Source organism: Acanthaster planci, linkage group LG13 (assembly GCF_054643075.1).
Source record: "Acanthaster planci isolate LZ-2023a linkage group LG13, COTS_SCS, whole genome shotgun sequence".
In the NCBI taxonomy this organism is placed as follows: Eukaryota; Metazoa; Echinodermata; class Asteroidea; order Valvatida; family Acanthasteridae; genus Acanthaster; species Acanthaster planci.
In genome coordinates, this window is record NC_141789.1 from 13,216,924 (window position 1) to 13,233,610 (window position 16,687).

The 16,687-nt window shown below is 43.7% G+C and overlaps 3 protein-coding genes across 7 annotated transcripts in view; 2 read left to right on the forward strand and 1 right to left on the reverse strand.

Moving 5' to 3' along the window:
* Positions 1-371, reverse strand: part of LOC110983358 (high-affinity choline transporter 1-like) — a 49,168-nt gene extending 48,797 nt beyond the window's left edge. For both annotated transcript variants that reach the window (XM_022242559.2, XM_022242557.2), the window contains exon 1: positions 201-371. The gene's annotated coding sequence lies outside the window, so the exon portion shown is untranslated. The remainder of the gene's footprint in view (positions 1-200) is intronic.
* A 75-nt stretch (positions 372-446) lies between these two features.
* lrp2bp (LRP2 binding protein) lies at positions 447-6,823 on the forward strand. 3 transcript variants are annotated; one of them, XM_022242669.2, is made up of 8 exons: positions 447-603; positions 1,380-1,841; positions 2,700-2,819; positions 3,338-3,586; positions 4,160-4,211; positions 4,353-4,524; positions 4,979-5,144; positions 5,660-6,823. In XM_022242669.2, the coding sequence occupies exons 1-8, from the start codon at positions 592-594 to the stop codon at positions 5,723-5,725; spliced, it is 1,299 nt and encodes a 432-aa protein (XP_022098361.1). In that variant the 5' UTR covers positions 447-591; the 3' UTR covers positions 5,726-6,823. The 3 variants fall into 3 exon arrangements, with proteins under 3 accessions (XP_022098361.1, XP_022098362.1, XP_022098363.1); XM_022242670.2 differs by having other exon boundaries at positions 1,472-1,841; XM_022242671.2 differs by having other exon boundaries at positions 1,538-1,841.
* A 308-nt stretch (positions 6,824-7,131) lies between these two features.
* On the forward strand, positions 7,132-16,605 carry LOC110983422 (uncharacterized). 2 transcript variants are annotated; one of them, XM_022242672.2, is made up of 10 exons: positions 7,132-7,275; positions 8,270-8,394; positions 9,187-9,281; positions 9,569-9,711; positions 9,839-9,944; positions 10,449-10,518; positions 11,984-12,199; positions 12,667-12,818; positions 13,207-13,312; positions 14,327-16,605. In XM_022242672.2, exons 2-10 carry the CDS (start codon positions 8,367-8,369, stop codon positions 14,410-14,412), a joined length of 1,002 nt encoding a protein of 333 aa, XP_022098364.2. In that variant the 5' UTR covers positions 7,132-7,275; positions 8,270-8,366; the 3' UTR covers positions 14,413-16,605. The 2 variants fall into 2 exon arrangements, with proteins under 2 accessions (XP_022098364.2, XP_022098365.2); XM_022242673.2 differs by having other exon boundaries at positions 7,163-7,275; positions 8,267-8,394.
* The last annotated feature ends 82 nt before the right edge of the window (positions 16,606-16,687 follow it).

The following is a 16,687-nucleotide window of genomic DNA, read 5'->3' on the forward strand; positions in this document are numbered from 1 at the left end:
GTTACAGTACATGCATTTTGGCCCTTCCTTCCTCACTATTGCTTCAATTCCACAGTCCATTTCGTTATTCATCACTGGCCGGGCCATGATCCTTTGTAGTCATGGTAGGGCCTAAAATGGTAGTTACTCCCATTGACCGAGTTGAATGCTTGCTTCATTTTTTTCTAGAATGAACGAACAAATTACTTCTTCTCTCTTACCTGCACATCAGTGCTTGGTGAACTCGTCCCCTTGTTAAGATCTCTGAACAGAACTTTGTTTTGTTAAGGTACCGATAAGATAGTCAAACTTCTTTGAATCTCACTAACTTCAAACTAAGCAGATCGACCACGTTTAATGGCTTATGCATATGATGCATAAAAACTATCACAATGAGTGCGTGGCTAGGCTGGCGCGAGCAAGCGCGGCACGTGCATGCACTATGGCGCCCTCAGGAGTCAGAGCTTGTCCGGCGCGGTAGTTGCTACAGCAACCAAAGTGTCATGGCGCTGTCCAGCGATTGAGCAAACCAAGCATTGCAGCAACTTACACGACTGAAGCCTTTGATCATATTTTGATGCATGCTTGATTAAATTGATCTGGTACTTTTGTATGCAGTATTTGGTAAGGCTGTCAGTGTCACTATAATAGAAAGACCTGTTGAAGAATTGACTACATTTATTGGGCCTAGCCCTAGGCTTGGTCAAGTGGTTCCAACATAGGCCCCAGCTAGGGCCTAAGCCATCGCAAATACTGCATGGCTGATTTTGCATAATGGTAGAAGGGTACTGTGGGAAGGAAAAAGGGGCAATGTGTGCTCCTTTTTCCTTCCTTGAGCAACTCATTCTGGGGTACTCTTGTTGATGGTGTTTTTCCACATCCTTGGTTGGACTAAAAAAACAAAAATGAATGTTTCTCCTAAAGTGTCCTCAAATCCGGGCCCTCGCCTTCTCTTCTAGGCTATTTAAAGCTTTCATTCGAGAAATTCCAGTTTTCAATTTCTTTTGTGTGACAAACTGGTACCTCTTGAAAACAGAACCAGGTAGGCCTAACGGTATAAAAACAAAAGAAACGAAAACCGCACGATCTGTGCTTCATCTCTGGCAGGCAATTATTTGATTCTGGTGAATAAATACGTGCAACCTACGGTCGAAAACAACTGCAAAGAACGTGCGCGTACGTACAGATCAAAGAAAAATGTGTAACTCAATCCTCGGACTGGTTGGTGCGCGTACGTTGCCATAGTCGCTGTTTTCATTGGCGTGGTCCCTGCCATTTTGTGAGAGTCGGCCCTGCCTTATAGGCCCATACGTTTGGATTCCATTGGCGTTAACATTATCCACTTTTTAAGTTTGTCAAAAAGTTAACAGGCCATTTTCTGTTCTTTTACTGGAAACAAGGTTTACCAGGACACAATTCTGAAAGCAGTTGCACAGATTCATCAGCCTTGCCCAACAAGTACGTCACATAGTACACGTACATGTATTTGCAGTAAATATCGATCGCCTCCATCAGCACCAAGACTTGGCTCTGGCAAGCCTGTTCATTCCAATCGCAGAAAGGGCGGCCTTTGTCTCGTTCCACAACTGGCCCCTTGCAGCCCAGCCCTTGGGCTCAGTCAGCTGTCCACACCCATGGAGCATCAGCTTCAGAAGACCCTCCCTCCCGCTGAGCCCCTGCCCCGCCGGGGCAGCGACGACGGGAGCTTACAGACCCGGAGCCTGCACATCCTGGACGACGAGGTGGCTAAGGAGAAAGAGAAGCGGGACTTGGACGACAGGGTGGAGCGGCTGCTGCTGACCCAGATCAAGGAGGGCAACACCATCGCCCTCTTCCAGCTGGGCCAGTTCTACTTCGAGCAGGTGGGTACGTGGTGAAGAGGTACCGTTAGGAATGAAAGAAAGAGTGTTTTGGCTATTTGGATCTCATCAGTATCTTAGTAGATGGGTGCATCTGTGCATCCACCCCCCCTCCTCGCTGCTTATGTTGAACTGACAAGAACTGCTTATATTACACAGCCTGCAAATAAAGCAAATTTATGCAAGCATTCTGGCATTTGACCTTTGCCACTTGCCCAGAGCTATCCAGATGTCAACTTTGCCTTCCCTTTAAAGTCGGCTGAAAGAAGATTTAATTAGGGCTGTGCTGAATATCCAAATATTCGATCGATTATCGAATATTTGAATTTTTTTCCAAATTTGAATATTTGAATGCAAAATCCATGGAAAGGAGAATTTTCTTTTGTTTTAAATGGAAAAGGTTGCACTATGGAGGCGTGTTAAAAGCAGATTTAAATGAAAAGCGACAGAATAATGTACTGTATCTTATAATAATTCAAAACGTACCAGTAAATTATTCATTAAAAAAAATTGGAAAGGAATAAATTGTCAACACAGCAACAAGTATTGTTCGTCTGTTGAATGTTGCTAAATTGTGGCTTGAAATACTCCTAGATATGAGAAGCTATCATAGTGATTGTAATGTACAGTTGGCTGTGTTTTGTATATGGTTTGTTTATCAATCTGCCGGTCGGTACAAGCAAATATTCGGATATTTGAATAAATTGAGGGCCGAAGATTCGAATAGGGAATTATTCACATTGACTCGGCCCTAGATTTAATGCTAACATGTCGTGAGGTTGAAGCGTAAGTAAACCTACTTGTAACAAGTGCATGAAGATCCCCACTCCTGCTCAACTGCTTTTTTTCTTCCCTCTACAGGGTGCTTATGAGGAGGCGGCAGTTTACTTTAAACGAAGCGTCGACCAGTGTAAAGACTACCAGGCAATGTTTCAGTTGGGTATCATGTACTATGACAGCCTCGGTGTCAAAGAGGATCACGTAAGTTTTTTTTCTTTGACTGCTGGATTTTTTTCCCTGGAACTGTAAGGTCACCCTGCCTGATTGATGGACCAATGGGCCTCGAGCTGGACCAAGAGTGGGCGCTTTCTTTTTTTAGCAACGAACTTTGCTGGTTCACGAACGACGAGGAAATTCACCCGTCACGGTCGCATCACTACCAACAAATGGACCACACTGCCGACCCACACGGCTCTTTTTAACTGATAATGGGGTACTTCTGCTTGAGGCGGATTATTGGAATAGCAGTGATAAGCCTAAATGCTTTTGTCTTAGTGCTTTCTTATTATGGGTCTGAGTCCTGTCATTGCCCAAACTTGTGCTGATTTGATGATTTCATAACAAAAATAAAGTGGAACAGAGCCTGTAATGTTATGTTGCATCCTGTGAATGTGTCAATTGGACAAATTACTTCTTCCTACATGTGCATTTTGAGTGCCCAAATCTTGTTGGAAAAAAAATAGGCCCTTATTCATGCCTCGTCTGCATGTCTCATGCAGAAGACTGGATTTGAGTACATGACGGCCGTCGCTGGCTCTGGAAGCAAGCGGGCCAAGCACCTTGTCCCGTTTGCCCAGTACAACGTGGGCCGGGCCCACTTTGAGGGCTACGGCGTCAGGCAGTCGGACGGTGAGGCCGAGAGGTGGTGGCTGCTGGCGGCGGACGACGGCAATCCTCGGGCCAGCGTCAAGGCCCAGACTGTCCTAGGCATGTACTATTCCAGGGACTGCAGTTTGGATCTGAAGAAGGTATTGACAGAGACTTTCCTTCAAGTGACCGGTGGACAGGGTGTGGCGCCCTTTTGGTCAATTATGTAGTTTTTGTGAATTTTCCGGACATTAGGGAACAATGGGAAATGAAACAAGGGGTAAACTTTTGTTACCCAAGGTACCCTACAACACACTTTTAAATGTCAGAAAATCTCGGACATGATCTTTCGGTTTCTTCCTGTTCAAATTGAAATTTTTCCCTTAACAGGGCTCATTTTCTTGTGCAGAGCTGCAAAAATAGTGTTTAACAAATGTATGCACTGAGAAACAAGTCAGTCGAGAACCAGGAACAGTGGACTTTCAATACTGCAACCACTCCTCGCTTCTCACCAACAGGGCTGGCTGGCTGTCATGCCCTCAGGACACTGGCACAGTCTTGCTCCCAGTATCTGAGCACGGCCCAACAGATAGGCATATGCTGCCTGCCTGTTATTCCCAGTCTAACCAGACTAGATGACTGCTGCAGATTAGGGGCTGTGAAAACTTGGCCCAAGTTTGTAAGTTTTGGACTCCTTTGATTCTGACGCCATGATTGCTTGTGCTAATTTTCAGGCTTTTTTTTGGCACTCGGAGGCAACCGGAAATGGCAGTTTGGAATCTCAAGGTAAGACTTTTAGTTTGACTTGTTTTTAGGAGTAATTTTTTAAAATCCTTTTTTAGATGCTTTCTGTTGCTGCAAGGAAATTGGTGCCTTGTAATCATGCCCTGCAAGTTATTTGATATGAGTTGTCGGTCTCTTCTGCAGGCGCCCTGGGTGTCATGTACGAGACGGGACAGGGATGTCGGAAGAACTCAGACTCCGCCTTTGAGTGTCTGAAGGAGGCATCGGAGAGGGGCAACGTATACGCCATGGGCAACCTGGTGGCCCACTACTACGAGAAGAAGCTCTACACCAAAGCAGCGGAACTCGCAGCGAGGTATCCACCTGCTTCACTTCTCTCTTTCCTCCCCCCCAAACAAATTCCCACAAAACACTTTTAAAAATGAGTTCCCGATCCATATGTCCTGGCATGCGCATTGCTCGTCACTGGTTCTGAAATTTGTAAGCAGTGTCCTCTGATATCCATCCTCAGCAGTTAATTGGGCCCAGATGTAAGTTTTAGTGTCCTTGGGGAAGGCACTTTACTGCAATAAGATTGCAGAGTGGCTTGAGTTTGAGTTGTTGGATTCCTAGTTTAAGACCAGTTTGTAGACTTATTAAACAAAAGTTGCAGATTCGTCGACGGAATTTGTTTCCACGAGCTCTCAAAGAGCACCAAACTTAAAGTGAATAATAAAATACAATCAGCCACAAAATGTATGCAGATTTTTTTTTTATTCCGTCTTTCTGCACAAAGCGTCAATCTCAGTTCAGTGATTTTCGTTTTTCAGAGTCTCCCAGTTGGACGATGTGGAGGAACTGTCCAAGGAGACTGACTGTCTGCCAGCGTTTGTTGCCAAGGGGATCGCCCTCGGCTGTTTCTATTATGCCCGCTGTCTGCACCTAGGTCACGGGGTCAAGAAGGACAAGGACCTTGCACAGAAATACTATTCCAGGGTGAGTGCGCCTGCCGTGGCCGTGCTTTGCATGGACAATTGCTGAGCCACAGTATATCTCAGCTTAGCATAGAAAGAACAGGGTACCGGGCAACATGCCATGCAGCATTACATGTATGTATTGCTTGTGACTGGTTCCTACCCGCTTTTTGCTTTGCACACAAATTTGCTTAGCAGTTTCCAGCTCAGGGCAAGACCAAGTGATGACCGTTTGTTGACCACTTGTTTGCTGAGATTGGTTGAAAAGGGCTCCTAAAACATGGAAATAAAATGGATTGCCCTTTTGTGGTTGGCTTCAAATGTGGTTCAAAGAAAGATTATTGTGTACTGTTTTCTTTGGAAAAAATTCCATCTTTTGGCTTTAAACGAATGCCTTTCAGCACCCCCCCTTATAGCATAGATCATTATTTTCATTTTAATCTCAATATGTCTGCTGAGCTATCCTAAATTCTCATGATTTAATTTAACGAGCATCTACAATTTGACATGTTTGTGCGTGGCCTTCTTGTATTTCAGGCATTTGAGTTTGATGGTTCCGTGGCACAGAGGCTCCAAGACAGGGTGACACACGGAGAAATATAACTCGGTTTTCCATTCCATGTCATTTGGATAGGACTTTCAATTTGGGTGATTCTAGATGCCTAGCGAAATTGGCATGAGGAATATTATATTACTGAGTTTCAACATTTCAGGGGCGTGCTGTCAAACGAATACGTCCAAAAATGATTTAGTATATTACCGGGCACAGGCAAATTAAGGTTTGGGGAAATGCTCATTCACGTGAGGCGGGCTTTAGATGAAATAACTTCAGATTCGTCTACACATTTAAGTGGATTGTAAACACCGTCCGTTAAGGTTGAGATGAGTGCTTTATCTGGTGGAGGTTTGGAGAGCCTCATCTTTGGCCACATCACTTTGCCACAGAGAAGGGGGTGGGATGGTATCAGCCATCTAACTGCCTGTAATTTTCCTCTTTTTGTCACCAAATTTAAAAACGAATTATTCTAAAAGTCCGAATTCAGAGGAAGAAAAACAGAAATGTAACAGAGCCTGAATATTATTTGTGAGAATGTGTAAATTTTAATTCTGAGCCTGAATAGCTCATTTTAAAAAAGTATCACAAATCTGAAAAACTGATTAAAATGTTCGGAGGAGTCATATTGAGCTGTATAAAGGAAACCATCAACAAAGTTTATTTGGGCTAGAGGTTGAAAAGCAGTTGCGTTTCCAAGGTTTGTTTATTTATTTTCTTTCTCATATATGTTATTGTTTTTGTTTTAATTTATTGCATTTTCTTGTTGAGGGTAGCTTACTTTAAAAAGCGAATCAATCGAAGCTCTTTATGGGTTAAACTGTAAAAAAGGTAATTTGCCCGGTTAAAAGTTGGTACACTATTTTGATAAAAACCCGAAATATTCACGGACAACCATTATGACATAAGATTAGAGCAGGTTTTAGAAGTGAAGTACGGAATGTGATGTGGGTGTGATGATCAAACGTTACACGAATTTTCACTTTTATATGTGTCGTTTTATCCGATCATGGAGGTAGAATCACACCTCCATGATCCGATGAACGTTTTGTTTGGGCGCTAGACCTAATGGTATGAACAATTTTCGTGAACTTCATTCTGTATATATGAAATAAAATGTATCGTTAAATCCCATGAAATGAAGAGAATCTTGGAAAGAGAGTACGAAGCATTTTTAGTAGTCGCATGGCGAACCCCGAAATATAAAAAATATATGAAAAGGGACTTTTTAATATTTTTCCCTATCCAGCACCAACCCGGATTTTCACTGTAGTTTCGTTATTTTTGCCCCTCGAAAACAGCCCGTTTCCAAGACTATACCGACGAACTCTTGGAAAAGGTGGATTTGGGCGGAATGCTGTTTTATTATGCCTCCTTTACAGGCTATTGTAATCTTTCCCGTAAACCCTGCAACCTTGAACGGGAAATGAACTTAACCTTTATCACGCATGACAAACTTCAAGTTCAATGGATGGTCACGTGTGTGAGCGAGGTACTGTACCTTAGAAAATCCTCTTCAAAAGCGATGGGTCGGCTGTTCTTGATCCCATAGGCCTACCGCACAGATTACCCAGCAGTACGCAGCAAACATCTCAGGCAGGTATGTGAGTGTGATTAGTTTGCCGTTGAAAAGTGTGATTTCAGTCGGTGAATTCTTGTTCGAAACTAGCGTTTTACTTTAGCACTAACTTCTGGAACGTCGCCCGGGCCAAAGACCGAGCTATGAAAGCGCCGTGTATACCTTCAGCATTGAGTCCAGGCGCAATGGGCCGAAATGCGAGATCACTCTCTCTGCGCGATTAGTCAATTTTAATGACGGGATTTATAGGTAACTCTGGCACCGGCCGATCGCCATTTCTTTCTGATTCAAGGCTGTGAAAGATTATTTCAAAATGTGTCACAAGATGGAGCAATCGCGGGCTATACTCTGAACGAATCCGCATGTCGTGAGTCGCGAATTTGGCCGGCACAGAATAAAAATAACCTCGGGCAAAAAGTGAAAAATTATCACTAAAGTGCCTAAAACAGTTGTTGCCGCTACCCTAACTGAACCTCTCTTCCAAGCATTTGGCACCGTCGCCGGCCAATCTTTGTTGGCTTGTTTTTTGCTGAGAAGATTTTAGCCGGCGGCTCTTGACAGGTTATAGCCCAACTCGATCGGCCTGGTTTCTATCATTCCTGGGTCAGCTTGTTATTACGCTATTTCTGCCCGTAGGCCCCCCTACTTGGAATTTTTGTTCGTGGATGAAAGGAGATGCCAGTGAACGAGGGGTGAACAGTGCAGGTTGAGACGTTTCAGAGCGCTGGCTTAACCATTCTGCGCCGAAATTGCTGTAGGGAAACGACCTGCTAACTCCTCGGCAAAATGGGCCCTCGAGAAGAATAGACGTGCATTCCAGCACATTTAGGATTTCTTTGCTGTGTTGTTCATTCTCTCTTCCTTTGCACAGGAAATGCAGACACTCAGGCGCCCCTACACAATAGAAAGCTTTCGATTATCGTTTCATATTTGTTTGCTCCTAATGAAAAATGTATAAATATATGAGAAAAAAAAGTATTACGTTTTAGCAATGTCAAATCTACCTTGCCAGCAGGAATACAGCATATAGGCCTACCCACTGATTACTGGAGTTAGAGTCGCACAGCTTGACCATACTTTGCTTGCATCAACGTGCAGCCATCACTGCTATCATGGGATGCTGCTTCAGAAAACACACAGGTAGGTATGTTCGCTGTCATCATCCAGCATACCCCTCCAAGTACTGAGGAGATATTGCGCCTGTAATTCTTTGTCAACAGTTTGCCGCAATAGCGTGCAATGGAGTTGAGGTCAAACTGAAAATATGGATATCCCGGAAGTGACTTGCCGTCTAATTACATATCACAGGGGTTGCTTCCATTTCGGAAACGGTGGAATATTACAGATTTTAAAAAAATGGAACTGAAAAAATCTCACTAAATCAAATACTTTGGAGCCAAGACAGATTGTTCTTGAGCTTCCGGCTGTCTTTCACTAAAGCAAGCCGTCTAATTGCGGAGATGTTAGAGTTTTATGCAGTGTGGGCGGTTTTCCAACAATCGGCTTCATGTCAGTATGCTTCGTCTCTAAAATCGCTTCGTCTCTTCAATCGATCCTCCGAATGTATGCCCAAAGTGTTCATATTAAATAGAAATACTTCATTATTTTGCTCTTTTTTTTGCAAGCAGTTGTACGCTTCGCTGCACTGTCTAACTTTTTGAGCCGACAACTTTAAAGTCACGGGTTGATCTCGTGAACAAGCGGAGCAGGTGGCGTCTCCGGGAGCATCACTGCGCACCAGCTGACCGAACTCAATTTAGACTTTTGGTATAATTATAAAGGAAGAAGGTCATCCCGTCATCTTCAAAAGTTCGATTCAAGTTTTCTGTACTACTGATTCGTATTATCCAGGTGCGTGCTAGTCCCATGAGAATACGTTCATAAAACCAAACGAAACATTTCTTTTGGTGGTTTTGTCCATGGACTTCCTAGACGCAGGCACTCAAGGTCAAGTGGGCGAGTCGACGGCCCAAGACGCTGCCGCCAAGGAAGAGGAGGGCAGTGGGCTAAACGCAGAAATGACACCGGTAAGACTGCCCCACACACTCCCTCCTCCCCAAGGGAGTCGAAGCGTTCTTGTCGTAGTTGGAACACTGGGTGGTTCCGGTGTGTTCCGGTGCGCCCTCGGGCGTACCCATGGCAGGGGTACACATGTTCCCATTTCAAAAAATAAAAAATTAAAAAAAAAAGAATGAGAACATGATTATTACTCTAGAGTTTAGAGGCAAGATGCTGTTATAGGTCATTGGTTTGGAAGTGGTTTTCCTGTCCTGTCCTTTTACTTTCTTAATGATTATTTTCTATATATGTTTAGGGAAGTCCAGATGAAGTGTACCTCCCAAACCCAGAGAGCCCAGGTAATGTAGTGGACTTTGGAATAAAACTTCAGGTCATCGACGGAGAGTTCGCCCTGAATGACATAGTGGAAAATGGTCTAGCTCAGGCGGCTGGAATCGAGTATGTGAAACTAAAGAATTTAAAAAAAAGACTTTGCGAACATGCCTGAACTATAATGATTAGTATTTCATGCACTTTAAGTTTGAAGACCCTGATAGCAGATCTCTGTGTTGTTGCTATTTGCCAGGAATGGCGATGTGCTGGTGGACATCAACGGTGCGAACATCGAGGCGTGCAGTGCCCAATATATCTTAGATATCCTCCGTACAAAAGTGAAGCCCAAGCTTCTCTTGGTGAGTATTGTGGTGGAACTTGGCGCTTCCTCGTTCCAACCATGAAGCACCCCCTCATCGGTTGAAAAGAGCCGCGCTGGAGTATTCAGTTTCTTGGTAGCTATGCAACTACAACGCGTGTGTTTCCTAGTCGTTCGTGAACCAGCGATGCCCAGTTAGTACCAAAAGGAGCCTCCGTTGCTGACGAAATAGCAAATACAGTGACTGCAGGCATGCTGACAATGCAAGAGACGTAGCCATAGCCGTGTATTAAAGCTCGTTCCGAACATACAAGTCATCATCCTCAGCACCAACCGGCACGCGTTCGCTCACAGTTAGTCACTTTGGTTTGCTATGGTTGTTGATCATCCTTGTTTGGTAATCAACTATAATGTGCGAACGTTAGTGAAAAAGACCAGGATGTGATAAAAAAATCAGGTACACAAACATTTTGATACTGTTCCGAAACACCTTTCAGTGATGCCTGTTGCCTGGGAACTAACTCTTTCTAACCGATTTTGACAGGCCGTAAAGCGCACATCGGATGATGGAAAGGTCGTGTTTGTGTGGAGTTTCTTCGAAGTGGTCATTCAAGGTAAACAGCAGCATAGCTTTCCGGGCCCTCTTTGAAAGGAAGTCCACCCCAGACATTGACGTAGATACAATCTGGCTTCAAGACTCTGATAGTATGACTATGGCTTCGAAAAAGAGGAATACGAACGCTCCACTTAGTAGAACTAAGCTCAAAGAGTTTCTCTCTGCTTGAAATCCGATACCGAAATAAAAATTTCAAGCCTTAAAGACTGAACCAAAACCTGGGCCCCAAAAGACATAATGCACTGAACATTCATTTTAAGACAGCGCCCTCACATTTGATAAGATCAGTTTAGTAATCCACGGGGTAAGGGTGTACTCCCCCTCCTTTGTTACAAGTACCCCTTTTCCTGCACAGAGGTCCCCTTTATTCACGAGCGCCCCTGAAGAGAACCCAATTCAAAAAAATAAAAAATGTGTCGAGCTTCTCCCCCCCCGACATTCGATTTTTGGGGGGGGGGTGTTGAATGCCCCTTAACATATTTACCCCTCCCTGAATCAAAAAGATCGAATAATGGCTATGTGCACTGCAGTTGCAAAGAGACCTCAAACATGTCTCACATAAAAAGGTAACGTATTGTAAAGCGCCGATTTCAGGAGCACAGTCTTGAGAAAACTTGATGGGAAGTTACTAAGGTAGGGAACTTGGTTGAAACAACAAAATAATACAGTCACACTTCAAAGTATCGTGTTTGCGAACGCTTCTTTCTTGACTTCGTTTTCCAAATCCCAAACCACGTCTACCAAAAGCCTACAACGGGGTATCCAGCTTCTGGTGTGTGTAGGGGTGCATGTGAGTTTGTTTCTGCATGCAATTGGGGACCCTGAACAAAAGAGGACAATAAGGTCCCCGATTGACAGCGGGTCCCCGATTGACAACTGTGTACAAAACATATGGGTGGTCTTCTAAAAAAGTTGAAGTATGAACAAAAGAGGAACAATAGGGGGTCCCCAGTTGCAGGCAAATACACACTAGTGTGTGTGTGTGGGGGGGGGTGGCAAATTCAAAAGTGAATACGGCTTCGGCTCATTCCACATGATGTTGGAGAGAAAAAATCAAAAGCCTTGCTCACGGTGCCGACATCCTTGCTTTTATAGTGTTGTTTTCTGAATCAAAACTGATTGCATTCTGTCCTCCTCACCTATGAAGTATTCTTGAAAAAAAAAATCCGCCAGAGGGGGCACGTTTCCCCCACCCCTCCCCCAGGATACACCACTGCCCAAAGTGGCCACCAAAGATTGTAAAGTGCCGCTGCTAACTCTTGTTAAGAACAGAAAGGAAACCTTTTCATTGATATTTGGATTATTTTCCGTTCTGGCATTATTCAAACACCAGCACGGAGCTGCTCAAGTTCCGTGCATAATAGTTACTTCTTACATCACTACGACTTCATTTATGGGCAAAGTTTGCAAGTAACTGACCCTATCAGTATCACGCTTTCACAATTTGTCGTTTGTCATGAAAGGAAATCACCCAGCAGTGAATGTTATTCAGTTAACAAAGACAGAGGAGAACGTCATGCCTTGGATTGACATCAAACAATCTGCTGTCTCCGGATTCGACTGGCTCGGGCCTCCGGTACTTCAGTGTGACTTATTCATAAACGAAGACAACGAACAACTTTATCTGAGCATCGTTGACAGCGTGGTAGAATTTGTTGCTACCTACAACATGAGCCAAAGTGAGTGAGGTCATTCGTGGTATCCACTCCGGGCAACCCGTGACTTGGGTCGAACAGATCCAGTGAAATTAATGCATTATTATGCAGAGTCCGCGCGTAGACATGCGCGCTCAAACACAGCCTTCAGTCACGGCGAACGTGCACTCCGATTTGCGACACTTCACGTCTGCACCTTTTCAGAACACGATGGGCCCATGTTTTGATTTAATTGGTAAATCCAGTTCGGGATATTATCGGCGTCTTTCCGGCAAAGCACGTACACTTTATTTCTTCCTCATCACCCCATAATTATGTTATCACGCCAACAGTCCGAACAGGGCAGAGTAATTCCGACTGGAGTCAAGCCTATGTTAAAAATGGTAAAACCTGTTACTGCATGAAGTCAAAATGATTACCCTTCAAGGATCTCTCTGAAACTTCATCCTCGGACAGGTTCACAGTTTCATTCCCATGTCTCTCCCGTCTAGGTGCGTTCTACAGGTATGTCTACGTGGGTTCAGGTGAACCAGGTAACGGCATTGTAATCGTATACTCGCTTCAGGAGCCCGAGAAGCCGGTTGCTCCGTCGACCACCCTGGCGGCTGAAGCCACCAAGTCTGACCCAAAGTTAGGTGTGACGGTAAGCCTCTAGTCTTCACTTTGTTATGGTAATATGCCTGCTAAATTGTATTAATGAAAGGTCTAGCAGACGAATACGAGCGATTCACAGTAGTGCGCCACCAAGAGTTTGCAACGCGTTGGCCAATCACAACACGCAAAATTTGTCGACCCTTTCCAAACGTGCATTGGCTCGACATCTTGACTGAGTTTTTAATGTGCATCGAGAGGGCAAGGTTGAAGTTCTCATATGGTGGCGTGAAACCGCCTGTGACTGCCTTTCTGGTAATGTTTTTCTGGTAATATTTTCCTCCACTTTGGGAAATATTTCAGAGTTTATGTCTTGCCAAAAGTCTGGCTTAAATTGTGTCGTAGTCACAGACCAGGTTGCCTTACTTTTTCCATGGCAGGATTTTCCGGAGAGCATGTTGAGAGATGGCGTTCCATTGGACCCCCGTTTCTGGTATGAACAGTTGCAAGGGGATGAGGTAACTCTACAGAGTGTCCAGCAGTCCGGTAAGTCCATTGAGGCTACTTTGCTCACCAACTATGCATGTCCCTCCCCGTATCACGACGATGTACAAATTGGTCAAGTTATATGCAGGGAACTGGCGATGCAGTTAATTCGGCTGCTGTCGAGACAGAAAACAACTCAACCAACCCAATTCAGCCCAGTCCAACCCAGCCCAACCCAGCCCAGCCCAAGCCTAGCCCAACCCAACCCCCACGACCCAACCCAGCCTAACCCAATCCAACCCAGCCCAGCCCAGTCCACCCCAGTCCAACTCAGCCCAACCCAAACCAAGCCAAGCCAAGCCAAGCCAACCCGACCCAGCCTAACCCAACCCAGCCCAGCCGAACCCAAGCCAGCCCGACCCAAGCCAGTCCAACCCAACCCAGACCAGTCCAACCCAACCCAACCCAACCCAACCCAATCCAATCTCAACCACCCGAAAGGAAAAGAAGGGGGCGCAAAAAAGAAAGCTTGATTAAACGAGGATTACACTTGCAATTAATATTACCTTTTTAAAGGGGTTCTCAAATTTATAAAGCTATTAAACACAAGAAAATTTAGAGCCACAAGGGGCCTACCTAAAACTCTCTCAAAAACAAGACTGAAAAAAGTCCAAATAGCTTCTAAAGGTGATCACACAAAAGAAACGCAATTTCAAGTCCCTTCACTGTTCCAGGACAACTCAAGATATATGTTTCTTTGTCGATTATAAACAACAGCGTACGAATAATATCATTTACATAGCAAGGTAATTGGAATGAGGATCAGTAACAACTGTCAACGACCCCCTCGACCAGCCCAATTTGAAAGAAACAAAGTTTACAAGCATAGCATAGCATAGCATAGCATAGCATAGCATAGCATAGCATAGCATAGCATAGCATAGCATAGCATAGCATAGCATAGCATAGCATAGCATAGCATAACACCTGTCTAGTCTCTATCAGTTTTGTCAGGTGGAGGGCTTCTCCGACATAACTTTGACGGAATTGATCTTTGCGTTCTTTATTGTTTAGGGTGGTACTTGTCGAAGAGTTCCTCTAGTAATGTTGCAGATCTGTCCCAAAAATCGATGGAAATGACGAGGGTGTCCGCAAATTAGCACACAGAGGGCGCCCTGAAGCCTTACTACGATGGAGAATGACAGTTACAGATGCTCTTCTATATCCAGAGATGACCACCCCGTGAAAGTAGAGCTAAAGTCTGTCGCCGCTCCATTTGAAGAAAAAAGGACACCTATCATAAGTTACAAAGTAGAACATACTTAGGTTCAGTTTCATGCAAATATTGCATCGAAACTGGCTCCTTCCCGTCGTCCACTGTTAGGATTTTGTTCATGGGTCCTACCTTCGAACAATTGTGGCAGCGGGAGCCAGGCATTCCCTGATAGAAGTTCATTAGTACACTTGCGCGCGCATTCTCTTTTTATCAGCGGGGGCGGGGAAATTCCCCTCCCCACGGGGGCAAAAAGCTTCATACTTTTCAAAGAAGTAGAATATATTACAAGTGGTACTTTATAGCACAGGGGGAGTTGAGGATTTCTATACTAACGACCAGTATGGACAAATAAATTTCAGAAAAAAATCCCTAATTTACTTCCTTTATGTTTCAAATCTGAATACGCCACGATGGCCTTGTAACAGGCCACTGAGCATCTCAACCAATATAAGTGAGCATAAAAATTATGACGCAAGTTATGAGACCCCCCTGCTTTTTGTTGGTCACTGTTTCACTGGAATCTGAGGAATTCAGACATTTAGGGGGGTGTTAGGTAACAATCGTCTGGAGTGTATAGGCATTGGACATGTGGGAGGGGGGGTACCCCTCGCTCTCATTTCTCGCTGGATATATTAGTGAGGATCGCACACGATTAATGTGGGAGAGCGGAAAGATTAGGGAAAACTCAGGTTAATCCTCAGTTTGGTCTCTGCAGACGGTTGGTGATTTCCAGTATTTTGTATAGGTAAGCTGACTTCCACTGTCCGCCGTGCAGTTTGCTCTACATTGCGGCAAAATGTCACCGTTGTTTAAAATGGATACACTATTTGCAGACTCGTATCATAGAGAACGATGGAACTTTAAATAAAAGGCAAAAGTGACAGATGTTGCGTTCGTGCTTTTGGTACAGTTAACCATTTTAATTAGTGGGAGAAAATTCTACATCTTTTATGGAATTTTGACTGAATCTTTTTCAATCGGGCCATTCCATGAGGTTGGAGCAATTTGTGGCGGTGTCCATAATATTGTTACATGGGTACCGTAAAAATGAACAGCTATTTCCCTTCATGTGGATTCCAAATTGACATTGTTATGAATCTTACAAGGCTGAAAACAGAGGTGTGTGTTATTTTACAGATTATGACAGGTCATGACAAGTGGTAAAAGTTACCCATGTAACAAGGACGCCGTCATAAATTGTGCCCCAACCTCAAGGAATGACCCAATCGTATATTCCTATAAGAAGTATAGGCTGATTTTGATGTTTCCAACTTCGAATGAAGCGTACCCCCTCAAAACAATTGATATTTATAGAAATTAGTATGTATCTTTGAAAAAATCGCCGAAAAAGGCTCTAGTTTGTACATACACTTATGGGTTTTTCCTGACGACAATTGGAAAAATAGATGTTTGAACAAAGCTCTTGGAATATAATTTTTTTCATCGTGGATTTTTTTTATTTGCATTTGGTAATTTTAATTAAGGGATATCCGGCGTATTTGCGCAACTGTCAGCTTTTTTGTATGAGCCGGTGGTTTTCCACTTCCGAGGGAAATGCGTTTGACAGTTTAGACTTTTGACCATGCAGTTTATAAATAGCCAAGTGAATGTCACTTCTTGCAAAGAAAGAAACACGTGCTTAGATCGGACTTTTTGTACAACTTTTTTGTTTTCGCTTACTAAGAAAGTATAGAAATGTACGCTACGAAATTTGGTAAACTTCCCTCGAAATTTCGCACCATTTTTGTTTTTGTCGGATGTGATGAGATGGCCAGAAAAACGCTTGATCGACACTTATCGCAGGTTTTTGAGACTTTGAACACGCTAACGATATACCTAAAAAAAGATGATTTTTATTACATTAAAAAGATACTTATTGTCTATGTTGCGCCAATCTGGCTTGAATTTCGTAACGTGAACAATCAAAGAAATCAACTAAGAGCGCGCTTCGAGGATTTTTAACCCCGTATATAGATAAAAGTATGAGAGGGAAAGTCGGATAGGACTCGAGAAGATATAAGTTACAGATGTGTTTGGGTTTGGGTAGTAAACCAACATTTTCATGTGAGAAAATAGATGTCATATGTTTTTGGAATTTGACTTTATTATTTCGCGTCATTATATAAGTCTGTTCTTATACTAAAGAGACATTACTGTCA

Coding starts and splice junctions, on each gene's coding strand:
- lrp2bp (XM_022242669.2), top strand. Junction 3,587..4,159: donor GCAGTTTGGATCTGAAGAAG/GTATTGACAGAG, acceptor GCTAATTTTCAG/GCTTTTTTTTGGCACTCGGA. Junction 4,525..4,978: donor GCAGCGGAACTCGCAGCGAG/GTATCCACCTGC, acceptor TTCGTTTTTCAG/AGTCTCCCAGTTGGACGATG.
- LOC110983422 (XM_022242672.2), top strand. CDS start 8,367: ATGGGATGCTGCTTCAGAAAACACACAG. Junction 9,712..9,838: donor GCTCAGGCGGCTGGAATCGA/GTATGTGAAACT, acceptor GCTATTTGCCAG/GAATGGCGATGTGCTGGTGG. Junction 13,313..14,326: donor ACAGAGTGTCCAGCAGTCCG/GTAAGTCCATTG, acceptor TTTATTGTTTAG/GGTGGTACTTGTCGAAGAGT.